The sequence below is a fragment of the Notolepis coatsorum genome (assembly GCF_963971535.1).
Source record: "Notolepis coatsorum genome assembly, chromosome: 1".
NCBI lineage: Eukaryota > Metazoa > Chordata > Actinopteri > Aulopiformes > Paralepididae > Notolepis > Notolepis coatsorum.
The window spans coordinates 110,122,503-110,142,132 of NC_140165.1; the positions used below are offsets into that span (position 1 = coordinate 110,122,503).

At 46.0% G+C, this 19,630-nt stretch overlaps 1 protein-coding gene across 1 annotated transcript in view; it reads left to right on the plus strand.

Moving 5' to 3' along the window:
• Positions 1-19,630, plus strand: part of rela (v-rel avian reticuloendotheliosis viral oncogene homolog A) — a 50,786-nt gene that overhangs the window by 21,783 nt on the left and 9,373 nt on the right. The window contains exons 6-8 of the mRNA XM_084325264.1: positions 2,230-2,364; positions 10,958-11,062; positions 12,036-12,251. Of these exons, the coding sequence (XP_084181390.1) occupies positions 2,230-2,364; positions 10,958-11,062; positions 12,036-12,251 (456 nt within the window). The remainder of the gene's footprint in view (positions 1-2,229; positions 2,365-10,957; positions 11,063-12,035; positions 12,252-19,630) is intronic.

Here is a 19,630-nt window from a genome sequence, read left to right on the forward strand (position 1 = left end):
CACAAAGGAGGATTCAGTCTCGTTAACTCAAGCCAGACTTGAGAGTCAGGCTCAAGTCAGGCTAGATGCGCGCTCCCGTTTTAGGTGGAAAGCCAGCACGTATCGATGGCAGAGACCCTGATTCTCAACGGCATTGATTGATTAATTGATTTAAGACTTTATTGACAGATTGCAATAGGCTCAATCGCCTCGCCGACAAGTTAAATGCGTTATCTATAGGCTAATTCTAAGTCCCTCATTACCTCAATCAATCAGATTATATTTCTTTAAACTTGCCTGCTGGATTGAATAATCAAATGAGATCTTGCTAGCGAAAATAACTAGTTAACTGTTATACAGAATTACGAGACGGCTTTCTTACCCATTGATTGATGTATAGTCAATGTTTAACTTATCTCTACTGTGGTCCAACGGGTTGTTCTTTTGACTTCCACACGGACGACCCGGGTTCAAGACCGGGGTCCTTCTTTTTGCAATATAGGAATAATTCAATTTGGTGCACGTTGAGAGCTATGCTAAAGAATGACATCCTCAATGCATGTAGATTTATAATATTTTAACTTAAAACCAGGCTACTTTGGCGTATAATCATTAATATTATATTCAAAAAAATCATATTGGAAACACGGGGATTTGAACCCGGATCGCTAGGTTGGGAGACATGAGCGCTACCGCTGGGCCACTGTGCCAGATGGGATAGATCCATTGTTTATACATTAATGAACGAGAGACCCGTGTTTAGAATATCCCTTATTTTGAATGAAGTTTTATTTCTTTATCCTCATTCATTCATGTGACGTCAACGGCTCATTCAATTTCTCAAATCCGTCAAACAGCGCATCTCATCAGACATCTTAATCCCAGTTACAATTAAAATAACCACATCATGTGTACGTCGCACGAGCGAGCGCCACCGTCGCCACGGTATATATAACGTGCATTATTTAGGACAAAGTGAATTTAATATCAGCATTTTGGGTCTATTTTACATTTCAAAAGCCCCCTCTGGAAGAATGGAGCACAAAAACGTAATTCAGAATGGTATAATGCAGATCGTAGACTGTGGGAATAGTTTCAGGAAACGGGCTGTCACTTCTTTGCGGGGGCGTGGCGATAGTTCAGGCTAACTTGAACTTGAACTCTGCTTTCGACCAGGCTCAAACTTTTGGATATGTTGTCATGGTGATTTGGAAAATCCAGGTACATGAAATCGGAAAGTCAGGCTAACCCAGTTATCCAGCTAAAGTTATCCGGCTAACTCGGTTATCCCGGTACATGGAACGGGGCCCTGTTCTCTGTTGTGTTTGTGTCGTAGTTCCTCACCTGTTCTCTGTTGTGTTTGTGTCGTAGTTCCTCACCTGTTCTCTGTTGTGTTTGTGTTGTAGTTCCTCACCTGTTCTCTGTTGTGTTTGTGTTGTAGTTCCTCACCTGTTCTCTGTTGTGTTTGTGTCGTAGTTCCTCACCTGTTCTCTGTTGTGTTTGTGTCGTAGTTCCTCACCTGGTCTCTGTTGTGTTTGTGTCGTAGTTCCTCACCTGTTCTCTGTTGTGTTTGTGTCGTAGTTCCTCACCTGTTCTCTGTTGTGTTTGTGTCACAGTTCCTCACCTGCTCACTGTTGTGTTTGTGTCGTAGTTCCTCACCTGTTCTCTGTTGTGTTTGTGTCATAGTTCCTCACCTGTTCTCTGTTGTGTTTGTGTCGTAGTTCCTCACCTGTTCTCTGTTGTGTTTGTGTCGTAGTTCCTCACCTGTTCTCTGTTGTGTTTGGTGTCGTAGTTCCTCACCTGTTCTCTGTTGTGTTTGTGTCACAGTTCCTCACCTGTTCTCTGTTGTGTTTGGTGTCCTAGTTCCTCACCTGTTCTCTGTTGTGTTTGTGTCGTAGTTCCTCACCTGTTCTCTGTTGTGTTTGGTGTCATAGTTCCTCACCTGTTCTCTGATGTGTTTGTGTCGTAGTTCCTCACCTGTTCTCGGTTGTGTTTGTGTCGTAGTTCCTCACCTGTTCTCTGTTGTGTTTGTGTCGTAGTTCCTCACCTGTTCTCTGTTGTGTTTGGTGTCCTAGTTCCTCACCTGTTCTCTGTTGTGTTTGTGTCGAAGTTCCTCACCTGTTCTCTGTTGTGTTTGTGTCGTAGTTTCTCACCTGTTCTCTGTTGTGTTTGTGTCGAAGTTTCTCACCTGTTCTCTGTTGTGTTTGTGTCGAAGTTCCTCACCTGTTCTTTGTTGTGTTTGTGTCGTAGTTCCGGAGGCTAAAGTGTGGGAGGAAGAGTTCGACCTGAACTCGGTGCGGCTGTGTTTCCAGGCCTCCATCACTCTGCCCACAGGAGAGCTGTTTGCTCTGGATCCGGCCGTGTCTCAGCCCATATACGACAACCGTGAGTGGGGCAACACACAAGCAAGCATGCACACACACACAGATTACAGACATTTTTATTTATCCACATCTGTCTAAATATACCATATAATCCTTTTTACATGCCTGTATATACTATAGCTATGCCTTACCTACTCCTATCCCTTACTTACTCATACTAGTTATACCATTGGCCAGTAGGTTACAATGACTTACTACTATAGTGTTTTTATACCTATATAACTGTACATGCTAATACTGTAACACTGTACATACATCTGATTATTACTTAGTACTAGGGGTGTCACGGTACGTGTATTCGTCCCGCGAATTTACGGTACGGCCGTCACGGTGCGGTGCGTGCAGCCATACGACGAATACTCCCACAGCGCACACATGCGCGTCGCACATGCAGGCACTCGCGAGGTTCCGTGCGAGAACAGCGCGCGTGGCCGGGCACACCGAGTCCGACTTCAGAGCGAGCAAAAGTGCACGGAGGAAGGCACATTTACATTGGAACAGCTGCAGGGTCATTACAATTTTACAGTTTTCTTTCGTTTTCTTGTTCGCCCAATAACGTTAACCAAATGAAACCAATGGAAAGAAACACACGCGTTGCCGACACACACACACGCGCCAACAAACACATCAACATTCTCCCCCGCCGGACTCACAGGCACAATCAAATTAAAAAAAGAAACGTACTTTTCCGGACAGATCATCTGAGCTCCACTGTGTTTAAATCCAAATAATCCTCTGCCATTGTTGTAATATGTCATCTGTTCTCTAGTATTCAGTCTCGTCGTGAAGTTAAATTCTCTCTAGAAGTGAAACTGAAGCAAGGATAAGTTGTTAAAGGGGCAGTAGGCAAGTGGATGCCTGAACACAGAATGACACCAGTATCACTGACTACCACGGCAAGCCCATGGAAAATGATTCTATTTAATAATAATAATAATTATTATTATTATCATAAATATAATATATAAAATTGAAATGTATATGAATAATAATTATTATAAATATATTTTTTCTGTTGTACCGAACTCGTACTGAACCGTGACCCCAATACCGAGGTACGTACCGAACCGTGGCTTCTGTGTACCGTTACACCCCTACTTAGTACTACTCATTTATTTATACTCCGGTTTAACTTGTACATTGTATATTGCTATTGCACTTTACTGTTACATTTTGTTTGTGTCACAGTTCCTCACCTGTTCTCTGTTGTGTTTGTGTCGTAGTTCCTCACCTGTTCTCTGTTGTGTTTGTGTCGTAGTTCCTCACCAGTTCTCTGTTGTGTTTGTGTCCTAGTTCCTCACCTGTTCTCTGTTGTGTTTGTGTCGTAGTTCCTCACCTGTTCTCTGTTGTGTTTGTGTCGTAGTTCCTCACCTGTTCTCTGTTGTGTTTGTGTCGTAGTTCCTCACCCGCTCTCTGTTGTGTTTGTGTCGTAGTTCCTCACCTGTTCTCTGTTGTGTTTGGTGTCCTAGTTCCTCAGGAGTAGGTAAGGCATAGCTATAGTATATACAGGCATGTAAAAAGGATTATATGGTATATTTAGACAGATGTGGATAAATAAAAATGTCTGTAATCTGTGTGTGTGTGCATGCTTGCTTGTGTGTTGCCACACTCACGGTTGTCGTATACGACATATACCATATACGACAACCGTGAGTGGGGCAACACACAAGCAAGCATGCACACACACACAGATTATGGCAAAAATAATAATCATGATTATTTTGATTGATATTGAAATCACTATTATTAACCCCTTAACTCATTCAGCGCCATCGCTTAATGAGCCAGGGGGCGCTAGAACGCCATCGCTTTAATCAATGGGGAGACTGCGAGATTTTCGAGTGCTTAAAATGTATCTTATATTATAGCTATGGGTCTAATACACCCGTCGATTGTCAGTGAGTTGCTTCCAGTCAACATGCACAAAACAGATTGTTTTTTCATCCGTACATTTCCGTTTTGAATATGAGTATAGTTTTGGTGATTCTTAGTAATCCCAGGAAAAGACGCGATAATAGCGTTTTAGTGGAATACACTAAACACGTTGTCATTTTTCGCCTGATTATCGAATCTTCCTGAAATCAACGCTAGATCATCATTATTATCCTTCCTCGTGCATACATGAAATGGCCCTCGTAGCGCGGCGCTCCCCCCCCCCCCCCTCCTGCACTCAACGGCACACAGCCACACACACAGCTTCGATCGTGGTAGAAAGAAATATCAGATCAACGCAAGATTTTATATATAGAGTCCTTACCTGGTCTCTGATGTAATGCAAAAAAAAGAATCCAATTATCTGATCGCCATTCCTGTTATCCACAGCGATCCTGTCCCCGACATTACCGAGCGTTCCACATGAACGGGCGGCGGGGTTAGTTCCATGCCATCGTTGTAAAGGCCTGCCTCGCCTGAGTATTTAAACCCCGCCCGCACGGCTCAGATCGGCCCAGAAAAGAAACGACACCATTTTGCAATACCGGCTGGAAGGCGTAGGCGGCAGTATTTGCCCTTTTACAAGCTCAGACCCATTCCCAGTGATAACATCAGGCTGGATGGATGAAAATGAATGGATATAGCTAATAAAAGAAATAACGATTAAAACCCGACTATACTCATGATTGGCGCTGAACAGTTGGCGAGTTAACCCGACTTTACTCGTGATTGGCGCTGAATGAGTTAAGCCCGGTACTGGGCCAAGATTTATTTCACGTCATAAATAGATCAATATAGTCCGTATTAAGTAGGGTTGGGCACCGAGAACCGGTTCTAATAGGAACCGGTTCCTAACTTCCGGTTCTGGAACTGGAAGTAACATATTAGCATTTCGATTCTTAATTTCGATTCTTAAAAAAATTCTAAAAAATATATTTTTTTAAACTTTGTTAATTAATACCATAGTTACAGTACAGCAACCAAATTAAACTGTATCAAGTCAACTGACAATGTGAATAGTATGAAAAATATTAAAGATTTTTCAAAACAAAAAAGAATCTCCTGCGAAATAAGCTGTGACCTGTTTTGACCTGCACCTCAAATGGGGGTATTGCACCCATTGGATTGGAGTCAATACAAATACATGAGAAAAGAAAACTCCGGATTCCACATTTTACTTCTGAGCCATGTAACCTGAGACTGAGACTACTATTGCATTAATTGGGGGAACCGAAAGCAGCGTGGATTATCTGTTTCGAGGTCTAACGTTGGATCAATAAACACGATCGATATTTGGAATGGCGATCAGGAATTAGATTAATCTTTTTGCAGAACATCTGATGTGAGGTAAGGACTTTATTTTACCAGTCTTGGGGTAATCAGATGTTTTTTCACATATTTCACAACGTGTCTCATATGTGTGTGTGTGTGTGTGTGTGGCGTTAGCGCCAGGCAGGGCATAGATAATAGATTTTTCAGCCTGCTTCTCTAGCGTGCATAAGTACACATATACTATCGATAATCTAGCGTTTATTTGAAAACGATTCATAAATAGGCCGAAAAATTACAACGTGTTTTGTGTATTCCAGTAAATGGCTATTTTCGCGGATTTTTCTGGAATCACTAGAAATCTTCAAAACTATACTCGTATTCAAAACGGTATAAAACGGAGATGTACTGATGAAAAAACAATCCGTTTCGTACATGTTGACTGCAAGCAAGTCATTGATAAGCGACGGTTGTATTAGACACATAGCCATAATTTAAGATATAGTTTATGCGTTCGCAAATATCCCCGTCCTCTCATTGACTAAAGCGCTGGCACTCAAGCGATAAATAGTGCACCCCCTGCTGGCAACCAATGTGTTAAATGTTTCTCATCTGGGTAAGAGTTTCTTATCTGGGTAAGAGTGCTCTCGACCACTCTTAGAATTTGGTCTTGCCTGAGAGAAAAGCAACAATAAGAAAACATTGCTGAATCCCAGGTAAGAACAAAATAAGAGGAAATAGTTAAGAATGAATACTAAATGGGTAAAGCACGACACCAACCGTGGTATCACAATTATGCTCCCAGCGTGAGCGATAACAAATGCTTTCAGGCAGAGTACTCACGTCTGTGATCAGGGAAGAACTGACAAAGAACAGCATACCAGGGGAACATTATGAAGGGGAGTAAACTACACACTTTACTTACGCCTTTTACCCTGTTTGGGGCATAGGCAGTCAACAAGGGTTCTCCAAGCATCCCGATCCTGAGCCAACCTCTCACGCTGGCCCCAGGTGTGTCCCATCTTCTTGGCATCATCTTCCAAGTCTCAGCGTCAGGTGTTTCGTGGTCGGCCTCTCTTTCTTTTCCCTTGGGGGTTCCACCTGAGAGATTGTCTTGTGATGCTCAGGGATGGTTTACGGAGTGTATGGCCAATCCATCTCCAACGCAGTTGGAGAATCTCTTTCTCTGCTGACTGTTGTTGTGTTTGTTGCCACAGGTCTTTATTGCTGATGGTGTTAGGCCAGCGAATCTGGAGGATTCGGTGCAGACAGGTGTTTAGGAAAACTTGTAGTTTATTGGTTGTTGTGACAGTGTTCCTCCAGGTCTCAGCACCATAGAGTAGGACTGACTTCACGTTGGTGTTAAAGATCCTGATCTTGGTTGTGATGGAAATGTCTCTTGAGCTCCAGATGTTTTTTAGTTGGAGAAAGGCTCCTCTGGCCTTGCCAATCCTGGCTCTCACATCAGCATCTGTTCCACCTTGCTTGTTAACCATGCTGCCCAGGTAGGTGAAGTTGTATACCTCTTCCAACGCTTCTCCTTCCAGAATGATGGGTGATGTGTTGTCAGCATTGATTCTCATGACCTTGCTCTTCCCTCTGTGGATGTTAAGCCCAAGCCGAGTAGAGTTGTCAGCGATGGTACTGGTCTTTTCCTGCATCTGCTGCTGGGTGTGAGAGAGAAGGGCCAGGTCATCTGCAAAGTCGAGGTCTTCTAACTGCGTCCATAATGTCCATTGTATGCCATTTCGTTTCTCTGCCGTGGATTGCTTCATGACCCAGTCTATTGCCAGCAGGAACAGAAATGGTGACAACAAACAGCCCTGTCTCACTCCAGTTTTTACCTGGAAGGCGTCGGTGGGTTGACCGCCATGAATTACCCTGCAGGTCATCCCCTCATAAGAGTTCCTGATGATATTTCTGTACTTCTCTGGCACTCCGTAGTGTCTGAGTAGCTTCCAGAGGGTCTGTCTATTCACGCTGTTGAAAGCCTTTTCGTAGTCAATGAAATTAATGAATAGGGGTGAATTCCACTCTAATGACTGCTCCAGTATTATCCGCAGTGTTGCAATCTGGTCTGTGCAGGATCTGTTTTTGCGGAAGCCCGCCTGGTGGTCTCGTAGCTGTGGGTCGCCGGCGTCCTTCATCTTGTCCAGTATAATCCTGTTGAATACTTTTCCTGGGATGGAGAGTAGTGTGATCCCTCTGTAGTTTGCACATTGGCTCATATCTCCTTTCTTCTGTATTTTGACGAGGTAGCCCTCCTTCCATTCTGATGGGATGTGTTCTTCTTCCCATATCTTCTTGAAGAGAGGATGGAGCATCTCTTCCATCGTCTCTATATCGGCCTTCAGTGCTTCTGCCGGAATACAGTCTTGCCGTTCCTCAGCTTCTTGATGGCTTTGCGGATCTCTTCTTTTGTTGGCACGCTGCAGTCTATCAGCAGATCCCTGTCAGCTTGCTGGATGTCTGGTGGGTCCTGTGGTGCTGGTCTGTTTAGCAGTTCCTTAAAATGTTCTACCCATCTTTCCTTTTGTCTTTCCTCTCCGATGATTGGCTGTCCATCTTCGTCCTTAACTGGTCTTTCTGGTTTACTAAACTTTCCTGACAGCTTCTTGGTGGTGTTATATAAGTCTTTCAAATGTCCATGTCTAGCTGCTTCTCTGCCGCAAGACTCTCTATATAGTCCTTCTTGTCTGCCTTGATGCTTTTCTTAACCCTTTTTTTGTGGCTTCTGTGTACTGGTTTTGTGTTTTGACCTTTTCGGCTCTTTGTTTGACTGTTGTTGATTAGTGCCTTCTTCCCTTTCCTCTCCTCTATCTTCCTCAATGACTCTGCTGATATCCACTCCTTATGGTTGTGTTTCTTCGGGCCCAGTACTTCTTTGCACATTGTACTTACTGCTTCCTTCACAGATTTCCACTTTTTGTCGATGTTTTCCTCCTCTTCAACCCTTGCAGGGCTTGAAACTTGTTCCTAAGTGTGAGTTTGTATTCTTCTAACTTGGTTGGGTCTCTCAGAAGTGCTGTGTTGAATGTTTGTCTCAGATTCTTCTCCCCTGTCCAGTTTTTCTTTAATTTCAGCTTCAGCCGGGCAACCAGGAGGTGGTGGTCTGAGGCAACATCAGCTCCTCTCCTAACACATACATCTTGAAGGGACCTCCTGAACTTCTTAGTGATGCACACATGCTCTATCTGGTTTTCGGTGTTGAGGTCCGGTGAGATACAAGTAGCTTTGTGTATCCTTTTGTGGGGGAAATGCTTCAGCCGATGACCAGGTTGTTAGTGGCGCATAGGTTTGCGAATCTCTCCCCATTGTCGTTCATCTCTCCTATACCTTGCTTTCCCATTGTCTCCTCGTAGCCTCTGTTGTCACTTCCTACCTTGGCATTGAAGTCTCCCATTATGATGTTGATGTCTCTTTCTGAGTATTTCTGAATGATGTCCTGTAGTCTGCTGTAGTATTCTTCTTTTCTCTCTTCATTGCTGTCATTTGTAGGGGCATAGCACTGGATAATGTTCAGTTGGTTCAGAAGGTTGGGCTTGGGGCCAGCGACCCCATCCTGTAAAAACCCCATTGCTACAAAAACGTCAACAAAGAAAAACCAAGAATCTCCGGCCCTGAGAGAGGATGGACCTCAGGTAGGAAGTATGACGCAGTGTGGTGAAAGCCGGAAACATCCGGAAGCTACCCTACCGACCACCATTCTCTCAAGCAGGGCCATTACCACCATCGGAACATGGAATGTAAGGACCATGTATGAAGCCGGAAAGACTGCGCAGGTGGCTGCCGAGATGAGGAATTACAATCTTGCCATACTCGGAATCAGTGAATCAAGGTGGATCGGATCCGGCCAGAAGAGGCTTGCCACAGGCGAGATGACACTGTACTCAGGCCATGAAGAGGACGATGCACACCATACCCAGGGAGTGGCCTTGATGCTGTCCAAGGCTGCCCAGAGAGCACTTATTGGATGGGAGGCACATGGTCCTAGGATCATTGCAGCTTCCTTTAGAACTATGAAGGCAAAAATAAACATGAACAAACTACACACAGCAGGCGTTAATTAGAGCAATCAAGACAATTTAGGAAAGAGGAAATGGTGAAATACTCCAGGGCGACGCCAAAGCCCAAACGTCACATATATGTGACGAATAAAACAAAACTTGAACTTGAAAAGTATAATTTCAATATTTTTTATATATATCTTAAGTACATCTTTTAACAGATTAAGTGCAACAATTGTATCAATTTAACTTTAGTACACTTTCTGAATACAGTACATAAACAGTATACTAAATTATACAAAACAATTCTTTACTTGGGCAAGTAAATTGTGTGTAGCGCCGGCCTAAAGGACAATAATGTAGGAAACACAATTTTACAAATGTGTTGATTAATTAGACAAAATCCTCAAAAAAGGACCAAAAAGTATAAAGAATTTATTTAGGCGACTTAAGACTTGCTTTCCACAAGGACAACCCTGGCATAGATAAGAACTGTGTATACTTAAAACAAGGACAACCCTGGCATAGATAAGAACTGTGTATACTTAAAACAATGACAATCCTGGCATAGATAAGAACTGTGTATACTTAAAACAAGGACAACCCTGGCATAGATAAGAACTGTGTATACTTAAAACAATGACAATCCTGGCATAGATAAGAACTGTGTATACTTAAAACAAGGACAACCCTGGCATAGATAAGAACTGTGTATACTTGAACTGTGTATACTTAAAACAATGACAACCCTGGCATAGATAAGAACTGTGTATACTTAAAACAAGGACAACCCTGGCATAGATAAGAACTGTGTATACTTAAAACAAGGACAACCCTGGCATAGATAATAACTGTGTATACTTAAAACAATGACAATCCTGGCATAGATAAGAACTGTGTATACTTAAAACAAGGACAACCCTGGCATAGATAAGAACTGTGTATACTTGAACTGTGTATACTTAAAACAATGACAACCTTGGCATAGATAAGAACTGTGTATACTTAAAACAAGGACAACCCTGGCATAGATAAGAACTGTGTATACTTAAAACAATGACAACCCTGGCATAGATAAGAACTGTGTATACTTAAAACAATGACAATCCTGGCATAGATAAGAACTGTGTATACTTAAAACAAGGACAACCCTGGCATAGATAAGAACTGTGTATACTTGAACTGTGTATACTTAAAACAATGACAACCCTGGCATAGATAAGAACTGTGTATACTTAAAACAAGGACAACCCTGGCATAGATAAGAACTGTGTATACTTAAAACAAGGACAACCCTGGCATAGATAAGAACTGTGTATACTTAAAACAAGGACAACCCTGGCATAGATAAGAACTGTGTATACTTAAAACCTGCATCTTCCCCAGGAGCCCCAAACACAGCTGAGCTGAAGATCTGTCGAGTGAACAGGAACTCTGGGAGCTGCAAAGGAGGGGACGAAATCTTCCTGCTGTGTGACAAAGTGCAAAAAGGTACAGTAAGTCCAATTTCCATTGTAATAAATCCTGTAGTTCTGTTTATTAATTTACTGGAATAGCGTTATTTTCTGTAAGACACAAAGAAAGAAGCTCTCTCTACTTTGTCTACAATGACACACCATTGAACAAAGAGCTGACACACACACACACCAGTGATTTTCAAACCTTCATTTATACTCTAAAGGCAACTGAGGTTTCCCTCATTTACAGTTACATTGAGTTTACATACAAGGATAACAAATCAATTCACGTCATCAACACAATATACAACTTGATTGATCAAGGTCTTAAACTCTGCAACAGAGGGGAGAATCTCAGTCTTTAAGGACTGTTGTGTTGGACTTCATTCCATGAAGTTGAAGTTGGCAATGCTGTTTGGAGACCATTATGGGGCATGTAATACAGTTATAGTTCCATAGTAAGTATTTACAGTATCGACATGTTAGACTTTCTTTTGGCAATGGGGAGTGGGTTTCTTCATTGAGCGCTTATCCTTATCATTAGGGCACAAGTGTGTTTTATTATGAATTAACAATCCTTAATAAGGCTGGTGTAATACATTTATTTTTTTTATTGTCAACATAGCCTACGAAAAGACCAAAGCCAACTGAACTACAACTCACAAAGAAAATGTACTCTTAAAACAGCTAATCACAACATTAACTCATAAATATGATGTGAGTGGCCATGTCGAAACGACGCTAAGGCTTGAACTGGGGGTTGAGAGATCATTCTAGGAACTCCCGAATTGACGTGCGACTAGAAACTCCAGAGTCGACGTGCCATTTTATAAAAATGTCCCGGTAGGAAGTCGGAATTTCCGACCTGCGAATTATAATCAAATGCAGCAGTAACCCTCTGGTTTCTGAAATATTGATTGCACTGTCCCAGGCCTAAATAATATACCATATGAATTCTTAAAATTGGGTGGCGTTCCCCTTTTAAAGTATCCCCCCTCCCCCGACAGAGGACATCGAGGTGCGTTTCTTTCAGGACACCTGGGAAGGGAAGGGCACGTTCTCCCAGGCCGACGTTCACAGGCAGGTGGCCATTGTGTTCCGCACGCCGCCCTACCGCGACACCAACCTGACGGAGCCGGTCAGGGTGAAGATGCAGCTCCGCCGGCCCTCGGACCGCGAGGTCAGCGAGCCCATGGACTTCCAGTTCTTACCTTCAGACCCAGGTAGGTCAGCGAGCCCATGGACTTCCAGTTCTTACCTTCAGACCCAGGTAGGTCAGCGAGCCCATGGACTTCCAGTTCTTACCTTCAGACCCAGGTAGGTCAGCGAGCCCATGGACTTCCAGTTCTTACCTTCAGACCCAGGTAGGTCAGCGAGCCCATGGACTTCCAGTTCTTACCTTCAGACCCAGGTAGGTCAGCGAGCCCATGGACTTCCAGTTCTTACCTTCAGACCCAGGTAGGTCAGCGAGCCCATGGACTTCCAGTTCTTACCTTCAGACCCAGGTAGGTCAGCGAGCCCATGGACTTCCAGTTCTTACCTTCAGACCCAGGTAGCTGTGGCGCCTCCTCTTTAGGAATGGACCTGTGTATCAGCGGACAATGGGTATTGGTCGATTTGGGTTTGAACCCTTTCACTACCACACTACAGAAGGTTAACCCCTTTCACTAAGACACTACAGACGGTTAACCGTCTGTAGTGTGGTAGTGAAAGGTTAACCTTCTGTTAAGGCTGAGCCCGAACCCTGTTTTTAGGGTTCGAACGTTCGCCAGGGTTTATCGAACGAACGTTCGAACGTTCGTTTTTTGTAGATTTTTTAATAAAAAAAAAATTTTATTACATTTTTTTTTATATCATTTTATTTTTTTTTGCATCAAAGTTCCTACTTATGATAAACAATAGCCCTTGCACACCGCAGTCACGTAAGGGGCTAGATAAACAAAGGCATTCGTTTTGTGGCATTAACGTTATATAGTTAGTGTTACACGTTCAATAACAGGTATTCACTCTTGGTCGACGGGAAGGAGAGAGGCGCGCGCCTCGGCTCCTTCCACCGTCTACCTCGGAACGGGGGACGGCAGAGAGACAGAGAGACACCGGCGCGGGGGTCCCGCCGGGCTCCCAACACGCCTGCCGCCTCGGCCAGAGTTGTTTCCAAGGCAACCACCTCCCGCCATGAAGCTCGCGCTCCGTGGCCGAAAAAGGCTGGTATTCATTAATGATCCTTCCGCAGGTTCACCTATGGAAACCTTGTTACGACTTTTACTTCCTCGGCGGGGAGCTAACGCTACGTTAATGCTTCTCTCAAGCAGATCAATGGCGGCATTGCCGGAAGTAAAAAAAATAATAAACGCTTGCCGATTGGTGGTAACAGCAGAGGCGGGTGCAAGCGGTGTGACGTAATTGGCAGAATCGCCTGTCATTCAATCAAAATTGTTCTATTGCATTGGTTGAGACTAGAGCTCTGGTTGAGTATCCAGCAACAGCCCGGCAGAGACCATACTGGTTGAGCCGAGCGACTCGGGGGACGCGCCGCTTCAGATCGCCTCACCGTCGTTGCGCCTGCTTTATTTTTTTTCACCGAACGTTCGAACCCATTAATTAAAGTCCGAATGTCAGCTTAACGAACGAACGTTCGGGCTCAGCCTTACCTTCTGTAGTGTGGTTGTGAAAGGGTTAACCCGTTGTCGTGTGGCAGTGAAAGGGTTAAAGGAAGACACCAACGTTATGGGAAATGCGATTACTGTCAGACAAGAAGATAGATACCAATTTGCTCTATGTGTGTTCAGTAGAAAGCTATCCAGCTGCAAGCTAGCCTAGCTTAGCAGCACAAATGAATGGACGCGGATACGGACCAGCTAGCCTAGCTGTTGGCCACAAACACCTCTCCCGGAGTTTTAAGCTAGACTAGTGTTCTGCATCCGCTTCCATTAACACATTCATTGCCAACGACGAGTGTAACTGAGGGGTACAATTCCCTGACTGTATTGTTAGATATGATATTTAATACCACTACCTCTTGTACTTTAACTTCTGGCCATCCAGTACATGATATAAGTATGATGAACACTTTCCCACCTGATGAAACGAATCCACACAAATGTACCAAATCGAAGGTTTAATATAGCAAAAGGTATATACAACGTTCACTTAATTACATTTATGATTTGAAATATGAAATATGCACTTTTATGGCAAATGAGTATTCGTAGGTAAATCAACATTGAATGTCCAATCTCTGGTTACGCAGGGAGTAAGTATACAACCTGGAATATTTAGGAAACGATAGCGATGGTACTTAAATGATTATAGCTGGATACACTAAGGGGGGGGGGGGGGTGTCCCGCTGGTTGTAAGACAGTAGGAGGGGGGGGTTAGAGAAGCCGCTGGCGGTATCCCATCTGGCCGACGGTGTCTTGGGAGAATCCAAAGTCTTGGACACGGTGCCCACAGAACCTCGGTCCGCAGACGAATACAGCTGGACCCTCTGTGGACGGTAGCTGCCGGTCCACAACGGAGAGACGTGAGGCGACCTCACTGGTGTAGAGCGCCGTCTCACCTGGAGTCCTCTCCGGGGGGTAGTTCCAACACTCCGCAGTGTTGGCCTTTATCCATGGAATAATCAAAGCACCCAAAGCATAATCCAAGCCGTGGAAGGCTCGCCGTCGTCCGGGTAGAGTAATCCAATATACAGGTCCAGTCGCTCTTGGCCCGGAGCTCCTCGGATGCAAGCACCACTAGGGGTCTGCTCAGCCTGGTTAAGCGTCCAGATAACGTCAGGAACGATGGGGGTACTGATAACTTTAGAACTCTAACCGAACGATGCACCATACATAAATAGACTATTATTAGCTTAATAGAATACGTCCAACTCGACGGTATAGTGCCAAACTATGACTATTCAACTATTAATCTACACGATATCTCAATGCCTATTCTGGGCCAAGTAGGCCTTACTACACCACACGTGCGTCGTGGGGAGGCTTTGCGTCTGTCACTCTGTTGGAGGGTAAAGAACTGGACTAAAAGAAAGTTCTACTTTACTTGCGCCATATATATATGCGCTATGAACAAATAGTACCACTCGTATCTCGCCCGACATATTCCTGCGCGGAACCGGGGCTTGCCACGACATGTTAGGCGGCACGATTGAACTTGGACCTAGGGGTATGGCAACCTGGCGCCAGGTTCTCGTCCAATGGTAGAATGAAACTATTATGGGCTGTTTAGTAGACTAAAGGGATATTCAATGCATATTGTACAAGGAATATACAGGGGATATCAAACGATATACAAATACAATTAAATATATATATATAAATAAATATACATATTCGGTTTAATCTGATCCTTCACAACAGCCGCCCCCTAATTAGTCCCACCTAATTAGCTAAGCAGAGACAGATTAACCGCACTGTCTACCACTCAAGGTCCGCTGTAAGGGTCAGTCAACTCACAAAGTCATGGGGTCATGGTCATCATCGATAGTATCTGGGAGTCGGGGCAGTTCTATGAGCCTCGCCACGGGACGTGTGTAAGTGCGCCCTTGGACGAGTACTTCAGCTGCTCGGACCTTGCCATCGGCACCGGTGATCACTTTGCTTACGCGGCCAGCCGGCCACATAGCTCTGGGTAGTGACTGGTCAATAATCATGACGACTGTTCCTTCTGTCAAATTGTCTCTCTCTTTTACCCACTTCTGGCGGGTCTGTAGAGACGGTAGGTAGTGAAGTAGGAAGCTGCTCCAAAACTTGTCAGCTAGTACTTGGCTGTACCTCCACATTCTTCGGCCGTTCGCTTCTTCAGGCCTGTACATTGTCTGGGGTAGCGCGGGGTCCAGCCGCCCCATTAGGAGTGTGTTGGGGGTGACTGGGTCGACATCTGCTACATCACTGGAGACGTAACCGAGGGGCTTTGAGTTCAATACTCCCTCGATCTCCGTGAGGACTGTCATTAGGACTTCCTCCGCCACAGTCTGGGCTCCGAGTACGGCGTACAGGGCTGTCTTTATAGAACGTACTTCTCGTTCCCAGGTTCCACCGAAGTGGGGTGCGTTCGGGGGATTAAACTGGAAGTCAATCTGGGATGGAGCGAGGTGGGTCTTAAGTTCTGGGCCCATAGCTTGGAAGCTCTCTCTCAGCTCTCTTTCTCCGCCTTTGAAGTTGGTCCCGTGATCAGACAACAATGTAGACGGTTTTCCTTTCCGTGATGTGAATCTTCGGAAGGCCATAAGGAATAAGTCTGTGCTCATGGTCGGAAGGAGCTCGATATGTATCGCTCTGGTGGTCATGCATTTGAATACAATACCCCACCGCTTCTCGGTGCCTCTTCCTCTCTTTATATACAACGGGCCAAAGCAGTCCATGCCTGTGGAGTGGAATGGCTTGTCGCCGATTCGGAGGCGACAGGGGGGTAAGTCAGCCATCTGTGGTATGCTGGGCTGCGCGCGCCACTTACGGCAGTCTAGACAGGTTCGCTGGAAGCGCCGTACTGCTTCTCTCCCTTGCAATATCCAATAACGACGTCTGATCTCCGCGAAGACTCTCTCTGCTCCTGCGTGGTGTACATCCTCGTCGTATTTCTTTATGATCAGCTCTGTGACCTTGTGTCGGCTGTTCAAGACGATCGGGTACTTAATGTCATCTGGTAGATCGGGGGCTCTCCGCAGGCGACCACCCACTCTGATGAGATTATGGGCGTCACTCTCTGGTGCCAGGTGAATCAGTCTGCTGTCTGATGGGACGGGGTTTCCTCCCTGTAGACAGTCTAGCTCATCGGGGAACGAGTCTCTCTGGGCTCGTTGTAGTAGAAGAAGTTCTGCTTCTTCGTAGTCAGCTGCTGACATGTCAGTGGTGGACTGAATCTCTGGGTGGTGCCGCAGGAATGTTCTTTGCTGCGCACTCTCTAGGGTAATGCAGTCATCTATGTTGGCGTCTGTGGAGGCGACAGTGCTCAGTCCACAGAACATAGGTTTCTTGTTCTCAGCCTCCTCGTTACTTGCTTCCCGCGGGGTGGGCGTAGGCCAATCTCCTTCCGGGAGCTTGAGGAATGCTGGTCCGTCACTGTAGATGTTGCGACGGGTTAGGTCATCCAGAGACATTCCCCGGGTGATGACGTCAGCTGGGTTGTGTTTGGTGTCCACATACCGCCAGCTCGCTTCTTCGGTTAACTCTTGAATCTCGGTGACTCTGACTCCCACGAAGACTTTGTATCTGCATGAATCAGACTTGATCCATGTGAGTACTGTCGTGGAATCTGACCACAAGATTGTTCTGTGCACCGGAATGGTGAGTTCACGTTGGATTAACGTGGCTAGATGCGCTCCTGCGAGGGCTGCGCAGAGCTCTAGACGTGGGATAGATTGTTGCTTACGTGGGGCTATTCTTGAGCGGGCCAGGATGAAAGCAGTGTGTATCTTTCCTCCCATCTCTTGGGCACGCAAGTAGGCCACCGATCCGTAGGCTACTTCGGAGGCGTCGCTGAAGACGTGTAGCTCAATCTCGCATGTCTCTGGCCTCACTGTGGATGGGAAGTAGCTGCGGCGTATATTGCCGCCTGGGAGTGAGCGGAGTTCCGTCTCCCACTCTCTCCATGTTGAGGCAAGGTGTGCGGGTATTGGGTCGTCCCAGCCCTGGTCCTTGTCCCATAGTGCTCGTACAATCATCTTTGCCCTGGTGGTGTAAGGTAGAATACATCCCAACGGGTCATATTGTCTGGCGAGTGTTCTGTACACACTCCGTCTGGTGGTCGGTATCGCCGTCGACCTTCCCTGCTCTGGAGCCAAGGGTTTGTGTCTATAGTGGAGCGAGTGTTTTGAAGCGCCAGACTAGTCCTAGTGTCATTTCTTGGGGCTTCTCCTGGGATTGTCGCCATCCAGGTCTCGCTGCTGGCAGCCTTGTCCGCGGAGGAGAGGCTGCGCAATACGTGCGGGTCACTGCTGGCCCACTGCCTGAGATCAAAGCCGCCTTTGATCAGGGAGGCGCGTAACTTGATTAGGAGAGCCTCGGCTTCTTCTTGAGTCGAAACGCTTTGTAAACAGTTGTCCACGTAGAAACTGTTCTTCACACTGTGTTGGACCTCTTCATCTGCTGTTGGGTCCTCTGTGACGTGTTTCTGTAGTGCAAATGTCGCACAGCACGGGCTGCATGTGGTTCCGAAGGGGAGTACTTCCCACTGGTAGATGGCTGGGTTCTCATCTCCGATCTTCTCTCTCCATAGGAACCGTAGCAGAGGCTTGTCCTCCTCTACTAGTCTCACCTGCAAGAACATCCCTTTGATATCCCCGCTGATAGCCACCTTGTCCTGGCGGAAGCGCAGTAGCACGCCTAGTAGGGAGGGGCCGAGTGTGGGGCCGGGCAAGAGCTCTTTATTCAGATTTTGGGATCCGATCTGGTAGCTGCAGTTAAACACAATGCGATCCTTGCCATTGTGATGGACCTTGTGATGCGGCACGTACCATGATTTGGTCGTCTGATCGGCCTCTTTAATGTCAATCTTTGTTACGTGTCCCGCTGTGATTAGCTTCTCAATCTCAGCGCGGTACACACTCTCTTGAGCGGGGTCTTTGGCTAGGCGCCGCTCCGTGTTCAATAGATAGCGCTCCGTGGCGTCTTTCTTTGCGTGAAAGGTGGGAATTCCCTCTCGCCTCAGGAGTGGAGTTGCGTATCTCATCACTCCGCCGACTGTGACTCTCTTTGTCCCCTGCTCGAGTAGGTTGATGGCGTAAATGTCTTCTTTAGAGCGAATGTCTTTCTTTTCGTTCTTAAAGGGCATTGTCTCTAGGGTCCATAGCCTCTCGACATGCTGCAGGAGAGTGGTGTCTTCTTCTGTCGTTCTGGAGTGGAAGCAGCTAGTGGCTGCTGTTCGGTTGAGAGATTTAGCGAGGGGGCCTTGTAGGGTCCACCCTAGGCGGGTCTCGACTGCTGCAGGACAGCCTCGGGGGCCTGTATGGACCCGGTCAATCGGGACTATGAGTTCTGCATGGTCGGAGCCTATCAGCAGGGTCGGGGTAGCGCCGTCTATGAGCGGGATAGGTAATTGGCGCAGGTGCACATATTTATCCATCAACTTGGTGACAGGGTAGGTGTACTGCGATAGTCCTATTTCTTGGCTGGTGAAAGCATTTGTAATCTTGTACCGTCGCTCTGGCTGCCCGTTTGCTGCGATGGTGAAGGAGACATTCTCGCCCTTTATCGTCTTTAAATCTCTTCTTATTGTCCGAATCGTCATTTCGTTCTTGCTCCCCCGCAGTCCCAGCTGGGTCGCAGCGGAGGCGAGCAGAAGGGTCTTCTCTGACCCGTCATCAAGGACGGCGTAAGTGTCCATGACTTTATCTTGGTAGCTCAATGTCACACGGACTACCTTTAAGAGCACTTGGGCTCCGCTGCTGCTGGCGGGGTCAATGTACATGACACTTGCCTTGGTGCCGCTCCGTGGTGCAGGTGTAGGCCGTCTTCCGTTACTTTCGTGTAGTATATCTAGATGGGCTCCATCGCACCGGCTGCACCTTTTCTTTAGGCGGCATTCGGCTGCCATGTGGGGCCGCGCACACCGATAACAGCGCCGGTTGGACTTTATCCATTGACTCACTTCTTCTGCATTC